This window comes from Stegastes partitus, unplaced genomic scaffold, assembly GCF_000690725.1.
Source record: "Stegastes partitus isolate 25-593 unplaced genomic scaffold, Stegastes_partitus-1.0.2 Scaffold103, whole genome shotgun sequence".
Classification (NCBI taxonomy): domain Eukaryota; kingdom Metazoa; phylum Chordata; class Actinopteri; family Pomacentridae; genus Stegastes; species Stegastes partitus.
The window spans coordinates 548866-571494 of NW_007577834.1; the positions used below are offsets into that span (position 1 = coordinate 548866).

The following is a 22629-nucleotide window of genomic DNA, read 5'->3' on the forward strand; positions in this document are numbered from 1 at the left end:
GATCTCTGGGGACATAAATTGACATTTATCCCGTCTTTTTAACAGAGGTGGCTCAACTTGTTTTGATTAGAAACCTAATACTAACAAATAGTCTGCAAAACTTGGAAGGGAAGAAAATTATTTTCTTCTCCTGCTTGTCAACAGTGTTTTAGACACTGGCAGCTGAGAATGCTTTATTGTAGCGTATGCACTTACGTTAAAAGGGAATATTGCTCAATGTCAGAATCCCAACCTCCCAAATTCCAAATATGGGGGAAATTATGCACAACTAGTGACCTTTTTAGCTATCCTAGAGACACGGTGCTAGTCATGACAACATTGGTTGGCCAGTCCACAACTTTGTTCCAGACTGAGGTATAATGGCAAATCTTACCAGTGGATAGATAGATATTTGTGATTTTTGTGTTTTGGTGAAATGTCTTGACAGCCATGAAATTCGTTACAGACATTCTTTCCCCCCTCAGGTTTAATTATATTATATGTTGTGTTAAACCTAACTTAATCTAGTCCTGCCAGTAGATCAAAGTTCATACATCATTTGTGAAATTGCCTGGCATCTGCTTGCTTGATTTTTAGGTGATTCCTTTGTTTTTCTTCTTCCATGTAATTGACATCCTCCTCTTAGTTTAAAATGTCGTGAAAATGATTGGATGTATTGCCATGAACTGTAATGCAAACATTCATGTTCCCTACAGAAAAGACTTTACATTTAGCAACATCATTAGGTGAAAATGTCTTTAAATTAATTACAACTAATTGCAAAGCTAATGATACTCAACACTTGGACTATTGTTTAGTAATAATTAACAAGTGTTAGCCTGCATGCTAACACATGCTAAACACATGCTAAATTAAAATTAACCTGCTAAATGTCAGCAAGTTTAGCTGTGACCATGTTAGCATGCTAACCTTAACATTTAATTCAAACCACCACTGAACCGAAGTAGAGCTTCACACAACTGCTGGATCCCTTATGGTACACTTTGGGAACTCTGGCTTTGACTTAGTAAACTTCCCGCAGCAGTAAGAGAAGTGATTACATATTTAAGCTTGTTTAATGTGCTTTGCCGTTGACTTCATTCTGCAACAGTGTCAAAAGGTAACACAAGACTTTGCTTAGTGCATAGCAGCACTCATTCATGATAGAATGAGTGCTGCTTTATTGCTGATCGTCAACTTCCGGTCATATATCTGGAAATCTGCAAACATGGACATGCTGATATTTGGCGATATTCCCCTTTAACTTTTGCACTCTCTCATTTTGCATTGCACTGAACAGATACACAGCAACTTACCTGTTTAATTATCAGAATATCTGCTCTCTCTGCTTTCCCTCATCTCTCTTCTTAACTCATCATTCTGTATGCACTGGACTTGAAATCTGAATGTACATATGATTGTGTGTCCTTGTTCTTAGATATGTTTGATTCTATGCCTGAGCAAAGCCCTACCACAGAATCCAAAGCTGCTACCACTCCTAGCGTAGACCTTTTTGGTTCAGGTACAGGAGTTGAAATCCATTTGTGTGTGTGTGGAACCTCTTCATCTCTTCTGGTTACTAAATGTCCACTCCTCTGTCAGCTGTTTTTTTTTCCCTACACGTCTTGGTTTGTCCCCCATAGTGGTATGAGAACTGTGCATGCACCCCACTCGTCAAGTACTGGATAGTCGTTGTGGCTGCATTGTTTTATCAACGCTTTATCTTTTTTACCTGCCACGCTAATGCTTTTCTTTGCTCCCCCAACCTCCACGGTTTTCCTCTTTCTCGTACTCTGCCTCTTGCTTGCGTCGGTAAATTAGACCTTCCTGCTGTTTCACGCGGGCCCTCTCCTTTGCCCGAGCCGGCTCCGGTTGGAGACATCGTGACGGGTGAGTTAAGCTGCTTTACCTTTACTGCATCACTGTTTCCCTTCCTTTTTTATGAGGAGTGCAGCCAGACAAGTTTTGCATGGTACTGGTGTCTGCATGCACATGCAGACCAGACCTGTACTTCCAAATGGTGCACGCTTCAAGGATGTGGATACACAGTTAAGATGCAGGGATGCTTGCTTCCTTTTCCTGCTTCCTCTCTGCATGTGTGCTTTAGCCCTTTAGAGCAGACAAATGAACACGACATGAGCAGAGGGTTCTCTACTTGGAAGGAATCTGTCAGTGATAAAACTTTATTGAAATGAATCTCCTTTTTCTTGTTTTTTCTGCTATACAGATTCGTTTCCATCTCCAGCTCCTGCCCCTGCTCCAGCTCCTGCTCCTGCTCCTACTCCTGCCCCAGAAGCCTCATCTCCACCTAAAGCAGAGCCGGAGCCCGTCATTGACCTGCTGGGTACTGTGACTGGCATCATATTTGCTCTTTGCTAATTTGCACCTGTTCATGCACTAAAACTAGGCCTCTTCTCTCAGTCCCCTCTACAGATTCTCAGATGACTTATTTTGTTTTCTGCTGGAACATTGCGTCCACATTTCGGCACCACTGCATCAGTTAACCTAATAAACATTACAGAAGCTGCTTCCAGAGTTACATTAGAGAGCGAATACAGTGTTATGCTCATAGATAACTGCTATAAGCGAGCCAAAATCCATCGCTAATTAGAAAGTTGTCTGTTTATTACGAAGGGGATTTACAATATGTTAATGTTGTCTTTATCATGGGGATTGTAAAGGTTCTCTAAACAAAAAGGATTTACATCCTCTCAAAATTCCCCAGAAATTCCATATTGGTGCATCTCTACTGCACAACAAGTGTGCTCTATTTATCGCTGTTGTTGTTGTTGTTGTTTGTTCATTGTTTAATTGAACTTCTCCATGTCTTTCTCCTGGGTTTTTTTGTTTTATTTATTATTATCTTCCTCAGTGTTTACAGTAAGTTCTAAGATGAATGTTTGTAGCAGTGCGGTTTGTCTAGATGCTGTGTTCGATTGTAGATGTGCAACAACAGTTTTGAACTGTTAAACAGACTGCAGATGCATCTAGATACAGAACAAACAGTAGCTTCCAGTAGTCCTTCTAAAATAACAGTTTCAGTTTTATGAAATGGTCAGTATTTAGCTAAGCTAATGAAATAAAACTTGGGGTTAACTTCCTTGCTCTTGCTAGTTGCTTGCTTTTATTTTATATCAATCTATCCTTAACTATTGAATGGACTGCCTTAATATGTGTTGGCTGATTTCATCTGACAGTTTGTTTACATTTTTATTTATTTATGATTTTACTTTGTAAAGATAATCTTGTCTCCTGCCTCCCCACCGTGTCTCAATGTGTGGTCCAGGGCTGACCTCTCACCCCTTTCTGCCCTCCATGCTGCCTTGTGGATAACTGGATAACTGCTACTGTAGACTCCTTCAGCGGCCCTGTGGAGGAAACGCAGAGTGCTGCTCCTGGAGGGCCTGGAGACGACCTGCTGGGAGGTGAGGCTGCTCTAGCTATCACTTCTTTGAGCATATTTTGGAAATTGTGGTTAAATTAGAAAGGCTGGATGAAGCAGAACCATTTAACAAGATGTCCTTAAATGTCCCGCAAATGGTTTTTGTGTTGACGAATGTCTGTTGGAAGTGTTTTTTGCTGATTAAGAAATTATGCTGTAAGTATTGACGGAGATGTATTTGTCAAATGAATCACTGCACAGACTTGGCAGGATTAGTTGAATTAATTACACTGCATTTCCAAATTGGTTTAGGACTCATTTGGAAACGTCTATCCGCCATGACCTCCTGGTGATGTCATGGCCGTGTCTCGCCTATTTCACTCTGTGTCTGTTGAATAGCTGGTGAATTACAATGGAAATTGTGTTAGCTACACTGAAAGCATAATCAGCACACCCAGATACTTACTTTGTATACATTGACTTGACTCTCTGTAGGTACATGTTACTATATAAATCAGTGTACTTTTGGATAAAGTAGCAGTACAACATTCTAACAATACTTCAATACAAGTGTAAGCCCTGCACTTAAAGTCTATCTAAGACACAGTGCAGTGGTGTTATAAGGGGGAAAAGACATTTTCAGACCAACAAGGCTTATGAATCAATGCATAATCAGTCTTTTAGTGGTAGCTGAGCTCTTTTTACTACTACTATTACTATGATGCAGTTTTTCCACCACCCAGGCCTCCTCTACAGGGTCAAAAGATAAATCTGAGAGGCCATGAGATGGTTTATGAGCGAAGAAAGGAGAAACAAAAGAATAATGTTCTGCTATTCAATTTTGTTTGCATTTTTCAGTGATTATATGCTGCTAATATACCTTTACAACTCTCAAACCATCTGAGAAATTTGAAAGGGACATGGTTCTTTAGTTGAACAACTTAAAGACATCTGAAATGCAACAAGTGGCACATTTCACTCATAACTATATGCTAACCGTGACATGCGCGTGGAGAAGGTATAAAGTATAAAACATATGTAGTATATTCAGCTTTCATCTGTTTGTTTTGTTTTCTTCATAAGCTCTATTTTTTTTAATGTGCCATGTGTTGCATCAGCATTCATATTTAATGTGTGTTTCTAATGGAATTATGGTGATTCTGATATGAGTCCGGTTTGTTCCATCTGTCAGGCCTGATGTCCCCCACCCTTGCTCCCACCACTGCCCCAGCAGCCCTGGCTCCAGCCTTGGCTCCGGTGCAGAACGATCTCCTGGAGTCAGGCTTCGATGCTCTCGGGTCACTTCCTTCCCCGACACCACCAGTACCTGCTGCAGTCGCGGCAGCACCAATAGTGCCGGCTCCGACAGCAGCAGCACCAGAACCTGCATCCACCACACCGGCACCCTCTGGTGGCTTTGATGCTTCAAGTAGGTTGATCTTGTGTTTCAAGAGAAGACTTTGCTTGATTTTAGTTGTTGAGTTAATTGTCATGCCTTGCAAAATGTGACAATTAAGTAGTATTTTGTTCATATTGGCACAGGTCTTCTGCTTGATGTGCATTAGTCTGGTCTGCTTTATTAAAACTTAGCTATCTTAAAGCTGTGGGAGGCCAAAATCTGGAAAAGGGAAACTTAAATATATATATCAGTAAAATAAATTAAACACCAGCATTTGAAAATACAGCCGACCTGCTGCAGGCGTATGCAGGTGCTTCATACACACACACAACAATCACTTAGTAGCTTTACAGGTAACAGTAACCTGTACTTGTTGGCAACATTGTGATTGTGATCCCAGTGCCATTACATGGTTGGAATACTATCAGAATTAGTGTCCTGTTTTATTTGTGAACTTATGAGCCTGTAAAGCCTTTTGAGATGAGAACAGCTTAACTGTTCAGGAGAAGAACTGCAACCTTGCTGAAATGCTTCACCGTTATTTTTGTTTTGTGTTTTTTGGTTGCTTGCCAGTGTTTGCAGTTGTTGCCAGTGGTAAAACTCTATACCAAAATGTCGCTAATTAATGGATTTATTTATTAATGGCAGTAGCAAATGTATTTTTGCAAGTTAGACAGTGTGTGGGAGGCTGTGAAATTCTTGCCGGATCTTCCACCAATGATTCAGGCTTTCCACCATCGACAGGGACATGCATCTGTATTTTTAGAGCAGCCAATCTGAAAGGACTAGTGACCGGCCAAAGTCTCCTGTCACAGGTTACATTTTATAAATCCAATAAACAGATCCAAGAGGAGGAGCAGAAATCTAGTTCCCTCCCAGACAACCTGAAAGTCAATATACTGAAAGCTTATTAGGGAATTTTTGCCCACTGATGCCAAAAACATACTGCCTACCGCAGCTTTAGCTGTGGACCTAGTTATCTTTTCCTGCTGACAGCTTGACTTCTGCATGAATGAGGCTCTGACATTCGCTGCCGTCACTGTCCTCCTGACATAAAACTGTTCTTTCTGCTGACTGCTTTTACTCCTCAGCACCGCTGCCTCTTTTGCAACGATTGTTTGTTTTCACATGACTCTCTTCTCTTTTACTTCTTGCACTTTCACAAATGCTGTGCTTTCTTCGCCTCTTGCTCACGCCACCCCTTCTCCATGAGTGAACCTTTCTTTCTGCTCTACACCTTTTCTCTTCTGTTTCCCTCATCCACACACTTTCCACTCTGCTGGGTCATTGCTTGCTTCTTCTAATCTGTAATTGGTGAGTTTAACCCCGCAGTGCATTGCAGCATGCGCAGTTTGGACAACTCTCCCCCTCTGCGTCCTTCAAAGACGTTTCTAAATTGCATGTGGCAAAATTACCTCTGTGTGTCTCCTGCATGACACAAGACTTGTTAACTATGTTTGTCTTTGCCCTTGGTCTTTTTGAACAGCGTTTCTTAAGAGTAACCACATGCCATCAAGGCCTGCAGAAACATTTTCCGTGATAAAAGTGGCTCAATAAGCAGCATTACATTGTTGAAACTGGAAAGGTTTACGCTACATGACAACACATAATACCTTTTCTTTAAGCTTTGGTTAGTTGCTGTAGGTTCTGATATAATATATACAGTTACATTTGTACATATTTATATTGTCCCTTCTTGTAGGGGTTTCTAACAAGCAGTTCATGTAGCCTTGGCAACTTTTGACTTTACCAGCAGCTACATGAAAAGATTGCAGAGTTGCTCAACTAATTTGAAAAAGTAAAAATTTGGTTTTAACAAGACAAAAAATATCCAAGCACACACAGTCAAGTGTAACACCTGAAAACTATGCTACAATCAAGAGTGTAGCCAGCTGTAAGCATGCAGAAGCTTCTAAACAATTAGCTTAAAGCACTAGTAAATGGTTAAAATAGGTTGATTTTAATTAAGAGAAACAGCTGAAAGAGATAATACTAACAGAGAAACAGCTGAAAAAGCTAAATGCATGGGATTTTTTTGGCTGAAATAGTTAGACAAAAGTATTATACAGCTGAAGTACAGGATAAAAAGTTAAAATGTCCATCTGCTGGCAGTCCCAGTGCTACTCCAACAAATACAACCTTGATCAAACTGACCTAAATATTGACAGTGTATTAGTATTTTCAACATTACAGTTACTATAATTATTAGTATGAGGTCGTAAAAACTGATAGAACACAAATTGGCACATGACAGGTGATGGTTGGAAGCCACTGCTAAAGAGCTCAACCAACTTTCAGCAACACAATGCTGTAGTTGTTAGTGTGGTAGGTATGTAAAGTAGGGAACTCCACCGATCAGCCACAGCATTAATAACAGCTGCCTAAGATCCCCCTTGTGCAGCCAAAAAACAGCTCAGACTCTTCAGGCCACGCACACAGACCTCTGGGGTTGTTTTGTAGTGCGCTGGGGCATTGGCAATGATCAGGGGAGTGTGGAGGCCAGGCCAGTGCCTCAGACATGATCCTGGAGTCATTCCTGAGCAGTTTATACACTCTTGCAGGGTGAACTGCTGCCGCCTGAGAGTACTGTTGCCATGAGGGAGTGTGCTTGGTCTGCAACAAAGTTTGCATCTACATGAATGCCAGAACCCCAGATTTCCCAGGATTAATGGCATTCACTTCACCTGTCAGTGGTTTTAATGTGGGCTGATCGGTATATTTGACCTTGATGACACCTGGTGCAAAACCTGTGCCCCAAATTCAGCTAGTTTTTTATGTCTCAAGTCGTGCAATCTGGCTGAGCAACTGACTGACTAGCTGAGTTCAGTTGCTGTAGCTACATCCCTTTGAATGCTCAACTATAATTACAGTCCAGTCCGATATGGTGCATGTGATGCACAGCTGGCAACGGATGCTGTCACAGCTGGATTATCCCCCTCACCGTACCGCCTGCTCTCACATCTACCCTCTGTGTTAACGAGATCAGGGGATTTCACAGGTTTGTAATCCGTGTTGTTTTTCTGCTGTCCCGTCATTCCCACCCTTTCCACAAGTGCTTGGCGGATTAGGCGACTTGCTAATGCCTGCCGTAACACCCCAGAGCACCGGGGGCAGCACCGCTGGAAGCACAGCAGGGAGCATGGGAACTCCCGTCGCAGCAGGAGGCATCGCAGCCGCTCCGCCCTCCACCCCGCCTGCTACCAAAACCATCGGAGGAGATCTGGACTCATCACTGGCCAACCTGGTTGGAGGTGGGCTACCTTTCTATCCTGGACATCAGTCATTTCTGTTCAAAGTAAATGTTTACACAGAAAGTTAATTCACTCTTCTTTGTTTTTCTGTTCAGACCTTGGAGTAAAGAAAAAGTAAGTGTGTGATTAAAGGTGTGAATTCTGTGACTGCATGATGCTTGTGTAAGTGTGAATATGTACAGCACAGTTTTTAAATAGACAAAAGGGTATAAAGGGGCTCGACAGTCTTGAAGCTGATGAAGGTTGCTGGGTTGTAACATCTTTCATATAAAGGTTGCAAATGAAGGTGCTGCATGTGTCACACAATATTAATAGCACAATGTTAAACCAGCAAGCAGTAACAAAACACTGAACACTTTCCTCACTGTTCAGTGTTTTGTTTCCCCAACCCAACCGGAAAATTTTTTTCTTTCTAGAATCGCAACATTACTTAAATACAGTGTAATGAATGTAGGGTTTCTGTGTTTGACAATGTAAATAAAAGTGCTGGAGTCTGTACCATGCAGCACTATCAGTGAGTTTTTTAGCATAAGGTTAGATCACTACCTGCCATCAGCCTGTCTCCTGACCAATCAGATCACTGGAAAAAATGATATATTATCTGCAGGATACCGACAGGGACAAAAGGCACTGCAATAAATTGACAAATAATAAATGGCAATAGACTTATGAGTAAGTTACTTAGTTTTAAAACAGAGCAAAGTTCTAGTTTATATCATCAAATACATAATTATGATCAAAGCTGCACTTTCATTGACCAAATGTGATCTTATTCCTGAGAGGATTTCTGACAGCGTTAATGTGTTTATCAGCAGCTCAGATTAACGTGACATTAATTCATCATCATCAGACAAAAAGTTTAAAAAAATACTAGACTATAGTAACGACATATCTAACAAAAGCTGAACTTTTTAAACTACTTTTTATTCGGAAATAAGCTAGTGTTCCTAAGTAGTTGCTGCCTCTTATTTATTTTATACATTTTAGCCCACTGAATAGCACTTTAACCAAATGTTCATTTTCATCTAGTGTCTGAATAAATACAATCTGATGATGGAAGCACTTATTACTGATGTTAGGATCAGTGAAGCCAGTTAATCCAAAGACAGCCAGACGAAACTGAACTTATTTAAAACAGAGTTTCAGGTGCATCCTGTGTTTGATCTCCTTTAGGGATCCACAGAGTGAGAAGAAGCTGACAGGAGGCGCCAACTGGATGCCACATGTAGCCCCCACAAGCTGGGCCACACCAGGAGCCCCCATGGTAAGAACACCATTAACTGCCCTGCTGTGCGATCACCCTTAACCAGTGTTTCTGAAAGCTGAGTTTAGAAATGTGCTTTCCACTGTAAACTCATAGGATGATGGTGCCAACGTTGTCTTTATGCAGCCACGATGCACACACTTGCCACTCACGCAAGCTGTGGGATTTGTGACAAAGGTTTTAAGAACGTACAAGTTGTGTGACCTGTGTCTGCGCCTTTAGGCCGGTGCTGCCCCCGGAGCTCCTGGGGCACCTGGACCAGCTCCACCCGCCATGATGCCACCAATGAGTGCTCAGCCGGGCTTTGGCATGGTGAGCTTCATTTCATCCACAATTAACTCCTTACTGAGAAACTGAGACCTTTAAAACTATTAGAAGGGGGGAACAGCTGCTTTGACTTGATAGTGAGCCAGCTGAGTCCTTAATAAATATCGGCCATCAGTGACACATTACTGCCCAGATGACTACCTTGGCTTGCTTTAATATCTAAACTGTTTGGTGAATTATTCTCTCTTGTGCTTACACTAGCTGACTTGGGAGCTATTTTTAGCCTTGTGATGTTCTGCCGTTTGATCATGTTGAAGGCAGATGAGGATTAGTCCCAGTCTAATGTACTGTCCTGATCTCACAGCCTCCTGCAGCAGGGCCTGGAGCCCCTATGATGCAGCCCATGATGGGGCAGCCTATGATGGGACAGCCCATGATGAGACCTCCCTTCACTGGGGTGGCTGGAGCTGCACCCGGAGCCGCTGCACCCGGAGCGCCGGTAACATCACACATTCACACTAATGCAAAGCTGCTTTCACGTATCAAGTAAATAGATAAGTAAATTATTGCTTACATGACTAAAAATACTCTATGCACATTAGTCCAGTCTTAGTCTGACTCATCAGATGTAGATTGTGGGTATAACTCTGCTATTGGCTGCTCATTTTAGGCATCTTTGTTCATCCCTTCTTCTATCTGTACGTTAGCGTTTTCAAAATCTACTTAGCTATGGGACACCAACAACTTCAGGGCTAGCAACCTGCTGTGCTAAAAATATCAAGTTTTGCCAAGGATTTGGATCATGCAGTATCATCGAAAATTATCCATTCCAGTGACAGTTTTTGCCCCTGTGCATGCAAATGTTCCACCAAAACAATTCTGTCAGTATTCTGAGGGAACACTGAAGCTTCGTCCTTTACCTAGCTCTGTCCACGATGACTGTGAGCTAGAGCATTTTTTTCTTTTCCACCGTTACAGAATTCAATTTAAGATTCTCCCAAATGCTTTTAAATCTCTGCGTTGTCTGGCTCTGAAATACATCTCACACCCTCTAAACCCCTTATTCTGCACCTCAAGACCCCTCAGGTCAGAGAATCAAATGGTTTTAGAAGTTCCACAGTCCAGATTTAAAGCAAAGGAAAAGCTTTTACTTACTGTGAGCACAGCTCAGTCAGTGCCTCAATTCAAAGAACATACATTTAGATAATATTCGTGCTTGTGTACTATTTTGTCACCACTATTTTAATGTTTTATTGTATTATGTTCATGTTTTATTGTTGCTTTTTAATGTTTTGTACGTTTTACCATTTTGTAAAGCTCCTTGTAACTCTATCTTTGAAAAAAGTTACAGAAACAAAATTTAATTATTGAAATTATAAAAATGGATACATGCTGAATTTGTCAAAGGGAATCATTACTGCCAAAAAATCTTATGTAGTGAGTTCATGAAGAGCATATGTCTTCTGTCTCCTCAGCTTTCTCCAGGACCTGCAAGCCAGAGCCCCAAGAAGCCTAAGGACCCTCTGGCCGATCTCGACCTCAAGGACTTCTTATAACGTCCCAGGTGGGAACTCAGAGCACATTCAGCATGGACCAACTGTGGTGTTAGTTTGGTGCTGCTTCGTGTTGTGATGTTGTATGTCTGGGATAGAACAGTCCAGACTGTTTTGCTACTGAGTTTGAATTCAGAAATCAGAGTTCAGAAAAAGCTAATAGGTCATTAACAAGTAATATAACAAATCAGTTTGTTTGTTTAATGTAATTTCCGTTTTTTTCTTGGTCAACACTATCATGTCAGCGCCTGCAGATGGAGCAGTTGTGAATTTTTTACTGTCTGAGTGTGAGCTTCCCACTTCTGGATCTCTTTTAAGATAATATCTGTGTTGGGTTCAGCTCATCCAGCTGCCTTCCTTTATAATTACACAAAAGTGAAATTACAAAATGAGCCTTATTGCACACATCTCTTTGCAGTGGACTATTAGAAATGAATGGTGGCAGAATTCTAACAATTTTAATTGATCTTCAGCTACTTGTGTGCTATTTAAGGGCCATTTAGCACATGTGTGGAGTACTTGAACCCCTTATTTATCCAAATCACCACTCTGCACTCGACCTGTATTATAAACGCAGCATCAGTATTTAAAAAAAGGGGAAAAAAATTAAAATCACAGGCTGTCAGCTTTTATCAAAGACCTCACACTTTATTTGAATCAAGAACAATGTGACCGTAACGTTGAAATGTCTCTCTCTTCCAGCTGCTTTCCTCTCTGGATCAGAGCTCTCTCACCTTTTACCTGGTGTCTGTCAACATCTCAGGATGCCAGCAGCGTTCAGCTACTAAAACCTTATAAGAGCCTATTTTCTTCCCCTCGCCCATCCACGCCCCGCCCTTCTCCTGTGTGATGTCGTAGCACAAACTGTGAAAGTGAACCATAGCGGATTAAATATAAATATATGAGAAAAAAAAAAATACAAGCGTGTGCTTATGTCAATGTACTAATCTTTTGTCTAAACAAAATCACACAAAATCCTGACAAAAAAAAAAAAAACAGTCCAGAAAAGTAAGTGAGAGAAAGTGAAGGCGTATGTGTTTAGATTTATTTCTAGTGCCGAGTTGAATGATGGATGTGCTTTGGTGTCCTGAGCTCCACCCACTTCCCCCCACCCACCCTGTCTTTGTCTCCGCCTCTTTATGAAGGGGGCGGAGCTCTTCTGTGTCCCACTCTGATTGAATGAGAGTGGTCAAACAAAGCCCTGGTAGATTTTCGGAGAAACATGTTGCGTGTTGTTTACAGAAAGATCCTCTTCGATGTACATAGATTTCTCTGGCGAGGATTACGTCTCTATTCTGTATGTCTGTTGAAGAGAAATATAAATGTGAATCTGACATGAAATTGTAAGAAGTCGTGTGAGTATCCTTCTATTTCCCGTCATCATTTGAAAATATTTGGAAACAAATATGACTACCACTACATGATTAATATACTGTATATTTAAAAACAACTTCTATGGGCTTCTGAGTCATACCAGACCAGCAAGTGATCCTTCTTGTGTTTCTCGTGTTTTTTTTACTCGTGGCTTATTTTTCTATGTTTTTTTTGTCTTTTTGTTCCATGTTACTTTGTTGTCTGTTATAGAATAATCCTCCAGACTGCTGTTGATATTTGCTGGCATTGCTATTAAAGAACATATCTTACAACTTACTTCCAGAGAAACCACTTTAGTTATTCATTGTAGAGATGAATTCAGTCTTTCCTTCAGTATACCTGTTCAGCTTTCATTATTACCGTTGACCAGGTCAGGGTGGTTATTTTGTGTTCAATAAGCTTGCCATACCAAGCTCTATGTTCAGACACGTCAAACTAAGTGATTTTACAGCCGATTTAGACTAAGATTAAATCGCTTTAGAGCAACATGCTTTGAAAACTTGCGGATTAGCAGCACGGTGAACCTGCAAGAAAGAGTTTTTTCATTTTTCACTGTGAACTGAAAATCCCATCTTAAAAGTCAGAATTAGGAATAGATTAAAGGTACACTGTCAAGTTTCCTCCCCCCCAAAAGAATCTGTTTACATTCAGTATTTATCACCAAAGAGAGCTTTATGTGTAGTTTGACACCTAACAGATGTGATAAATTCATTTTCTTCATCATCAGATAATTTATTTTTTAACTTTGAAATCTACATTGTTTACAAACAACATGGGGGGACCCGCTCATCAAAACATAGCTTGTTAGCACTACTAGCAGTCAAAAACTCCACAGAGTACCTTTAACTTCCTTGTTATTAGCCTGTTGCTCCCAGTGCTAATGGACAAAACAAGTTACAGTGTGTGTGGCTGCACAGCTGCTACAGAAACTCCCATCTGTAAATGCCAAGATAGATGGTGAGATTTACCAGATATTCACATGTGGTTGCTGTCTGAACAAGGTGTTTGACTCGTCATTTGACCTACTGACCTTTGGCCAATCGTTAGTGGAAGATCTGTATTACTGTATGTGGGAGCAATGTGCAGAGAAGCCCACAGGAGGTCACTGTTGAACTGTCCAGCCATGAACTTGTTCCCCCCAAAAAACGCATCTTTACACCAAACACTTGTGTTCCTGCTGACTACCAATGGAATCAGTGTGTTGTCAGTGCTGACAGTAGCTGCCTCTCCTGTGCTGTAAACTACAGACGGACCGTTACGAAGCTTACTCTGTGTGTTGTCATTTCGGTGGATCAGTTGTGAGAATCAAATGTGATTCAGAGAAAATAATGGAAGATTATTAACATTTTTCATGACGGAATTATGAAAATTGTATTTTTGTTTAGTTGTAAATTTATTTTATTTACGATGGCCCTCCCCAGTGCATGTAAGCCCTTTGAGATGCAATAAATTCAATGACGGATTGAACTGCCCATTTTTTTTATTCAATATGGTAGATATGCTTGATTTCATATCGGTTCCACCACATGAAAATATAGTAAAGTATGGTGTGTATTACCAACTCAAAAAGCAAAGATTGGGCTCCAAAGGTCCGAAAATTATGTGTGTGTGTTCACAACTGTCATTCAGAGGATATTGCAATTTCTTTACTAATGCCTTATCCTGTGGCCCTGTCTTTCAAAGAAACTCTGTGATGAAACCTATTTGTAACCCTTTATCAGCCTTGGGCCATGCATTATAACTTAATCCCAGAAGCAACGTCGTGGTTTCTGGGTGTAGAATGAAGCTGTCATGTGTTGGCTGCACTTAAGCTGCCTTATTTTATTTTATTTGACCACATGCAGATAAGGCAACAGGATAATATAGCTAAAGATTTGATATTCATTTATCCAGCATTAAAAGGAGACAATATTGTATGATTGCTGTAGCAACATATTCCAAAAACACTGTCAAGTTGTTTTTGGGTTTTTTTTAAATCTGTTGAGCAAATAGTTTAAACATGCTTGGACAGGCAAGGTCCTCTTTGGTGTATTTGGTGGAATAGTTTTTCAATCACTTATTTAACAAAACTATCAATAGCTGTAACATTCTCCCACGAAAAGAGTAACTAAACCCTTGGCATCAGCAGATAGTATTTTTCTCTTTTGTAGATACACTTGAGCAGAGTTACCTGCACAAAACGTTTCTTGAAATTTCTTTTTGCAGCAGTTTGCTCTTCGCTGGGACAGTCTTAGTTTTGTGACTGTGCAGTTGTGATAAATGTATATTCCATGTGACTTATCTGTTTTTTGAGTATGTTATTAACTTATTCAAAACTTTTTCAAAAGAGTATTTTCCTGTTTAAATGTGTTGACAAAATCAGCAGTTGACCTCCTAAGCTAAAGCTATTTACGGTAGTACAATAGCTATTGTTGTTAATGGTCTACTGCCCATTATTAAGGACAAACCAGGATCATCACAAACACAAACACACAAACACACAAGTAGTAATCTTTTTTTAATGGTTGGTAGTCTTCAATCTGCATCATGAATTTCAGGTATTTGGTATTCAAAAGGATACTTGTGAATTTTTTTTGGAGTATAAGCAAAATGAACAGTCAAACAATATTACATTCCAAATTTAATTTGACATTTTTAACAATATCATGGCATTTTGTGATCCTTTTTTTTTTTTTTTTTTTTTTTTTTTTAGAATTGGAGAAATATAAACAGCTCAAGTATGAATGGTTCAGTCCCATCTTAACGCAACCCAAATACGTAGCCTCACATTAAATACATAGGTACAGTACTAGGCTATCAAAACTGAGAAGTCCCCTTCCCCACCCCACCCAAAAAAGTTTACAGTTCCATAAATTAGCATCACTTCTGGAAGAGCACCAATATAATTATGTGCACGACAATGAAACCACATTTCACTGCATTGCAAGAACAGAGAAAGATGGTAAGACTCACAAATCAAAGAGAAAATTCTTCTGTCCAGGATCCATAAGGAGCCTTTTCTCTATTTAGACAGAAAAATAGTCTTATTAAAAAGATAGTTGTAAAAAAACAAACAAACAATAGAAAGTTCTAGATATACACAATGCAAAACACCAGCTTTTTCAATTAAAACATTTATTTAAAAAAAAAAAAAAAGTTGATTTAATATTTCTATATAGTTCATTTGCAAAACAAAAGTTATATAATTTTTTCCTGGGTCTTTTGTCAAAGGCAATTGTGTTTTTTTTACAGTGGTGGAGAACACGTGAAAATGCAAGTTTCTCCATATAAAACCTCGTCAGAGTATGAATGTACCAGGGCTTATCATACACACACACTTTCCAACATTGTATTCAAAGAGGTCAAATCTTTGTTTAAAAAGAGTCAAAATAGAAACTACAGATCTAAATGATCTGAAAAATACATACAATACTTTTTTTTTTTTTCTCAGTTGTTTTTTTTAAGCAAATAAATTAGAAAAAGCTGAAGAGCCACAGTTCTCCTAAGGCGTTGACGAGTTCCTTTTGTTGTCAATGCTGAGTCTGCATGGCTGAGTGTGGACTGTGTGTATGTCTGTGTTGATCAGGAGTCTCTGGGAGGCACAGGAGGGAACAAAAAGGTAGGAAGAGGAGGAAGAGGCAGGCGCCGGGCCCCTGGTTGGCAACAAAAGGTGAGAGCAGGTGGGAGTCTGTCGTGTGAAGGGGGTCTCAGGGTCAGGGGTGGTGGCTAAGGGGGGTCATGAGTTGTCTCAGGCTACCTGGCACTCACTTGAGTCCCCGTGGACCCAGTAGCAGATCTGAGCATACTTGAGGGGTGTTATCCTCACCGCCACGTTGTAATCCTGCTGCATCCCATCCCCATTAACGTCCACCCACTGGTGACCAGAGAAGACCCCGATGATCTTCCTCTTCCACTTCCTCTTGCCGGGCTCTTTGAGGCGGATGTAGACCCCAGAGCCGCTGGAGCCGGGTTTGGCATCGCAATATTGATACAACAAATCGTTGGATTCCTCAGACACGGAGCAGAACCGGTACACCAAGTTACCAGGTCGGTCATCATCGAAGCCAGAGAAGTGGATCCTCCCTGCAGGGAGCTTCTTGACTGAGGGGATGACACCCAGATCCATGTGCTTGACTTTTGGGGCTTTCTTCAGCTCCAAAACAGCGTAGTCATAATCCACAGCCATTCCATCAGACACACCTTTGAACCAACCCTTAGGAACCTGGGTCTGTTTCACTCTGGTCCACCTAAATGAAGGTTTCTCAGGTTCCGCACTTCGCCGACTCCGGCTCTTCCTACTTTTCCCTTTTCCTTTACGGTCCCCTTTCCCAGCATTCTCCTCCTTCTCCTGTGCTTCCTCTTTACCTTTGTCTCCTTTTCTTCTTTTGCCCTTTCCCCGCCCTCCTCTCCCTTTTCCTCCTTTCCCCCGCCTGGACTTCTCCTTCAGAATGCCAACGCGCAGCTTCTGCACTCCATCCAGATAATCCTTCCCATCGTGGATGCAGTGGGCAGCTGTCAGCACGTGTTTAGGTGACACCAGAACCCCAGAGCATCCCGTGGAGATCTTCACAGAGGTGGAGAAGGGATATTTGGTAGAGAACTGCTTATCAGCGATGGTGAAGCGTGTATCTGTGCCGTACACCTCTCGCTTGTGGCGGGAGCTAGATGAGGCGTTTCTGGACCAGGTAGTCACCTCGTTGAGGCCCTGCACAGAAACTGAGGTATACGTGCGTGTTCCATTCTCGTAGACTGTCTCGTAGGACAGGAACTGCTCCAGGTCATCCAGGGAAGGTAACGGGAGGCGACGCTGACACTCGATGCCACAGGTCCCGCTCAGCTCCAGTTGAGGGTGAGCTGAGAAGTTGGGGCTGCTGAGTGGCACAGTGCGTCTTTTCCTCACCAGAGGCACCTTCCACTGTGGCCAAGTGTACTCGTCATTGAGCGTGTTCTCCTCAGCAGCTACAACAACCACCACAGCCAGCACCGTCACCGGGAGCAGGACACACAGGGGTAGGGCACCCATTGTTAAGTTGGGCCTGGCTCTGAAATGTAACAGAGAAGGAAATCATTAATTATTGTGCCAGTTTGAAACTTTCAGAGTCACAGATTTTGAAGGCTCTGGGGCAGTAATGTTAGCTCCACCGTTATCGTCCAAACTAAAATATCTCAACATTAGTCGATCAATTACCCTGAAGTTCTCATTTGTGGTTGCCAGAGGATGTACCATAGGGGTGTTCGTCACTGTTCTTCAAGTTAGCACTACCATGAAGGGAACAGAGGTTGTCCACTGTCGGATTAGTTGCCCTAAAGTTTGACATCCATGATCCCCTGAGGGTGACTCATAATGACTCTTGTGATCGATTCCACTTTCATCTAAGCACTACAAGCAGGTCAAAGCTTGGTTCCCTGATGATGAATCACAAGTGACTCTGTAGCTGTGATCATGAGGTTGAGATTTGTGGTTTTTGAAATGTTTGATTGATTTGATGTATTTTAATCTTTAGTTACCGGCAGGTTTTCCTTTCATGTGGGACTAAAAAGGTTCATTGTTGAGGCCTCTTGATCAATAACCAATACACACAGCTCAGTTTCCAGCCACAGGGAGGCAATGTAGTCCAGATGATCAGAATCATTCAACAGACGTGGACTTCCAGACCATCACAGGGACAGCTCAGCAGTGTGTGACGGCACAACATACTAAAGTATGCAAAAGCTTGCTGAAATGGTTGGGTCCTTAATTTATATTTCAGGGAATGGCATTCGGTTCAAAATACTCTAAAGCTCTTGAAACATAAAAGCTGATACATTAGCTGTGCGGTTCAGAGGAGATTTATGTCCTCCGAGTCTCACTGGAGGCTGCGGCCGGCGAGTAGGAGAAGATGAACCCTGATCCTTTGAATGAGCTGAGACATTGGCTTGGAGGTTTGCCACAATGGTTAACCTTCTCCTCCAGTAATGACCATATCTGGTTTCTTTGCTCCACTAGACTCCATGCATGCACACGAATGACATCAGACAGAGCGACTGTGCAGGCTGCAGATTCTCTGCTGGTTTATGCTTCTACTGTATGAGTGTGAAGCTGCCAATAATCCTGATAACCCAATAAAGAAAATTACAGCAGAGCAGGAGAGCTTTATTTCATCAGCGTGACTGTGGTAATGAAGTCACACAGGCCGTTTTAAACACAAGGAGAGAAATTTATTTGGATGAAATTGGACTGTAAATCCAACACTTTATTTCAAACAGGAGTCAAGAGTGAGATGCCACAGTGGTTACCTTCATTCTGTTGATGGATTTAAATACAACGTGACATATGGACTGATATCTGCAGCTGGCTGACAAACCTTTAGGGTTTGGATTGGCCAGAGGGGTCCACAGACACACATTCCCTTTGAGTTAAAAAGTAGAGTGTGAAAATGAGACTCTGCCTGGTTTGGCAAAGCTCCCAGGAGACTCAGCAGAGAGCGAGAAATGACTTCATGGCTTCACCTGTGGATCCTATCAGTTCTTCATCGTCCGTTGCAGAGATTCTACCAAGTTTGTCACTTTCATGCAACTGGGTCTGACTGCAAAGGGGACTTTTTGGCTTAACCCTACCACACAGAGTCCAATTAAACATACCCAGAGGCCAACATCTAACCAGCATGCAGCAGACGGTAATAAAATACAAGCCCGCAAGGGCTGTAAAACAGCTTCAATAAATGAGGATACAAAAATGACCCTTAGTTTCTCCTCAGTTTCGCACTCCCACCGCCAGACTCAGACATAACACAAATCCAGGAGAAAGCCTGCAATTATTCAGCATAGAGTGGAAACTGATATGCTGCCATGATGGCTCCTCGGTCTTAGAGCTCATTTCAGCTAAACTATTTTCCACTGCAGTCAGCTAAACAGGAAGCGGTGCCCTCTTCGTCCCTCAGCGGAGGGAGTCACAAGAGAGTGCTGGAGGCACCCAGGAAGCAAAGCCACCAAGGGATGGCGCTATGGTCCACATCTCTGTGAGCTCTGGTCCACTTCAACAGCACTTTTATGAAGAGGTGATTTCATTTATTCTGATTCATTTGCACAACTTCAGATAAACTCTCAGGCTCAGAGTTTCCAGAGATGTGACCAAAAAAAGCCAGATTTCAATCATATCAAAGCATCTTAGTAAAAGTATGAGCTGCATGTTTGAACAAATATTCAAAGAAATAGCTAATTCAATCTGATGGAAGTGTGAAAACATCTGTAAGTCCACATCTGCATCATCTGGATGTGGAAAGAAGATGGCCTACCATTTCTAAAGCAATCTATAGAAAAACGTTTCAAATATGTAATTATGGGAGCCTTAATTAGGTAACATCACTCAATAATGACAATATTGATTTAAAAGAACATAAAATGGAATTAAATCCACCTTTAAAAAATCGGCAAAAAGAAGCAAAACTGGAGGAAAATCTATTTTGAAAGTGATAATGGTAAAAATAATTTTTTTAAAAAAGGAAAAATAATTTTTTAAAAGCAGAGAAAAGGGATAAAAGAAGACATTCCTTTCATGTTTCCATCGAGAGATGGTAATAAATGTGCAGAATGAATAAATGCTTCCTACCTGCTCGCATCCGATTGATGGATCTGCCAAATCCGCAACGTATTGTTTGTTGTCTCCCCGGATATTTACAAATATGATCCCGCTGGAAAACAAACGGGTGTTTAGTGCATCCCCAGAAAGTCCCGGTATCAGCGGGGCGACGGCTGCCTGCTCCTCATCGCTCCTTCAAAGAGCCTGAAAGAAAGTCGCAGCCGGGACGCTGCGCTCAGCTGCACTTGATGCTGAGGAGGAGGGAGGAGGAGGAGGAGGAGGAGGGCTGAGGGGGGAGGACAAATCTGAAAAGGACCGTTTTTTTTTTTTTTTCTTTCACTCTTGACAAAAGCTGTTCACATATGGGTGGGACCAGACTGAGAGATCTGACCAGAAAGGCTGAATTGGAGTGAAGTCAGAGGTCTATTGAGCAGCAGAAGCAGGCGGGAGGTGCGTTAGAATAAAACCAGGCGGGAGGAGGCAGAGAATGAAACGCACCTCAGTCGGCGGGACGTTCAGCGGACTGTGAAGGAATTAGTTCCATCATCTCTACAATGGTTTCTGAGGCGTTTCCACTGGGAGCCATGTGAGCCTCAGCATCTGCAGCGTCTTTATTCTACCAGTCCAATGAGGTGGAAACATGCTGGAAGTGATGCTTTTCCAGAAACAGGAATTAAGTTTATCCAAAATTACATTAACAAGCAATATTGATGCAACTACTTTGGGTTAGAGCCACATAAATCATTTGATTCCTCTCAAGTGAACAGTTTGTATTGCTGCAACTTAAGTTTTAGGAAAGTTATCCTGAAGTTTCCAGTTTTTCCACACTGAAGTCTTTCCTTTTAAGTCTTTTCTTTTCTCAGGTGTTAGAATTTAAAAGGAGTTGCAGCAAAATTTGAATGTCAGATGCAAACTGCTGCAGGAGTAAATCTAATTGTTGCACTTTCACCAGAATTAAAACATCTTAAATGAACAAAACATCCACAAAAGTAGACGTCCATCAACAATCAGAAAGCCACATGAAATTCATCCAAAAAAGGACTTTACTACTCTTGTTTTAATATTACACGTGGTGATAGTTTTCATTTCTCTTTGTCTATTCCAACCCAAGTTTTTCAATGCACCATCTATTTGACACATGTTGCATATAATTTTGAGCTCTGAACACTTGCATTAGATTTTTTTTTTTCTTCCAGTTTTCCATCCATGAAACATCTGATGATGCAGGTTTATCTTCTTCAGGACAAAGGTCACCTCTTAAATCTCATTGATCAGTCCTGTGTCCTCCCCAGAGCTGATGGGTCAAGTTCATGTCCAAGTTTTAGTGAATGCAACTACAATGTCCAAGTTTGGAAGATTTTTTCCATTTTACAGCAAGATATTTGCAGCACTGATATGATTGCATGTATGGGCACGTTAGATGATGCAACCATTCTAGTCATTAAAGTAACTACCAAACTGACAACGAATAGCTGTTTGACAATGACAACACAAAGTTACAACGTTTTTACAAAGTTTTTATGTTTTGTTTTTGCACTGAAAAGCCTGCACCTTCCTTTTTGTTGTACTTGTTGCAATGAAAATGAAACGAATCTGAATCTGAAACATGTTTTATTGTCTATGAGCTGTTGTAGTTAAACTATCATCACACATGGACAGAATTTTCATAGTGAAAGTATAATTAAAGTGGATGTTTTGCCTAAAGGTGAATGTTTCCCCCCTGAAAATACTCTGCAGCATCTTATCCCTGAACACTGCCCACCCAATAATAACTGTAATATTAACAGTAAAATAAGAAACCAAGGTATACCAGCATGTCATTTCTGAACATTTCTTACACTGGCGTAGTTTTCATTGACACTCTACAGCATGATAAAATTCAGAAACTCAGGTAAGCCCTTTGATTTTTGGTTGCCACCCCAAGATTTTCATTGGCCCCATCTTGCCATGAAAACGTTCTGGAGGCGTCCATTTAAAGGGGTCTCAACTCCCAGGAAGGGCTTATGTGTGAATAACACTCAAAGAATCTTGACCGTAAAGGCTCATGCACACCTACAGCTTCTTCAGGTGTGTCGGAGGAAATGTCGATAGATAAGAGAAGTGAGAACTCCCACACATTAATGAACTTCTGGTCCTTTGACCTTCATCAGGTAAAACAGGAGTCATTCTCACAATCATTTGCGAAATTGTGCATATACTTTCCAGATACAGTGTTTCATGATTCATTAAAAGCAAAATACACACATGTGTGCAGGAAATTATAAAATGTGATAATTTATCAACTTATTTCAGTGCTTTTTTTTTTCCTCTCAGCCAATTCCACAGCTAATAGTTTTGGCTCTGTTGCGGCGCATCAGTAGATTTGGATGCTGACTAACTCAGTCGTCTGGTTGATGGAAAGTGTCTCCAAGCACTTGGCAGGTTGAGCTGCTGTGTGACAGCCCACTCAAATAATGTTTTTGTGTTTGCATGATGCGAGGTGAAAACCAACGAGTAGAAACGGAGGAGGCCTCTGGCTGACAGGGGAAGAATGTTACGGCCACTGGCTGAAGTCTCAATGAGCCAAGAAAAGACACGGAAAATATGTGTGTAATGAGGGAGAGAAAACGAGAGGAGGGGAGAG

General features: G+C 41.3%; 2 protein-coding genes across 2 annotated transcripts in view; one reads left to right on the top strand and one right to left on the bottom strand.

Annotated features, from left to right (window-relative positions):
* The window catches only part of snap91a (synaptosome associated protein 91a), a 60868-nt gene extending 48853 nt beyond the window's left edge, over positions 1 to 12015 (top strand). Inside the window, exons 18-29 of the mRNA XM_008277618.1 lie at positions 1418 to 1501; positions 1801 to 1869; positions 2207 to 2323; positions 3333 to 3404; positions 4554 to 4790; positions 7814 to 8011; positions 8107 to 8125; positions 9185 to 9275; positions 9498 to 9587; positions 9907 to 10026; positions 11018 to 11106; positions 11798 to 12015. Of these exons, the coding sequence (XP_008275840.1) occupies positions 1418 to 1501; positions 1801 to 1869; positions 2207 to 2323; positions 3333 to 3404; positions 4554 to 4790; positions 7814 to 8011; positions 8107 to 8125; positions 9185 to 9275; positions 9498 to 9587; positions 9907 to 10026; positions 11018 to 11098 (1178 nt within the window). The 3' untranslated portion in view covers positions 11099 to 11106; positions 11798 to 12015. The remainder of the gene's footprint in view (positions 1 to 1417; positions 1502 to 1800; positions 1870 to 2206; positions 2324 to 3332; positions 3405 to 4553; positions 4791 to 7813; positions 8012 to 8106; positions 8126 to 9184; positions 9276 to 9497; positions 9588 to 9906; positions 10027 to 11017; positions 11107 to 11797) is intronic.
* A 2938-nt stretch (positions 12016 to 14953) lies between these two features.
* Positions 14954 to 20187, bottom strand: prss35 (serine protease 35). The gene is made up of 2 exons (XM_008277619.1): positions 20037 to 20187; positions 14954 to 17490 (listed from the first exon to the last, which is right to left on the bottom strand). Exon 2 carries the CDS (start codon positions 17469 to 17471, stop codon positions 16197 to 16199), a length of 1275 nt encoding a protein of 424 aa, XP_008275841.1. The 5' UTR covers positions 17472 to 17490; positions 20037 to 20187; the 3' UTR covers positions 14954 to 16196.
* Between the last annotated feature and the right edge of the window lie 2442 nt (positions 20188 to 22629).

Bases quoted from the DNA above. Each gene is read 5' to 3' on its own strand.
- prss35 (XM_008277619.1), bottom strand. From the start codon at position 17,471: ATGGGTGCCCTACCCCTGTGTGTCCTGCTCCCGGTGACGGTGCTGGCT.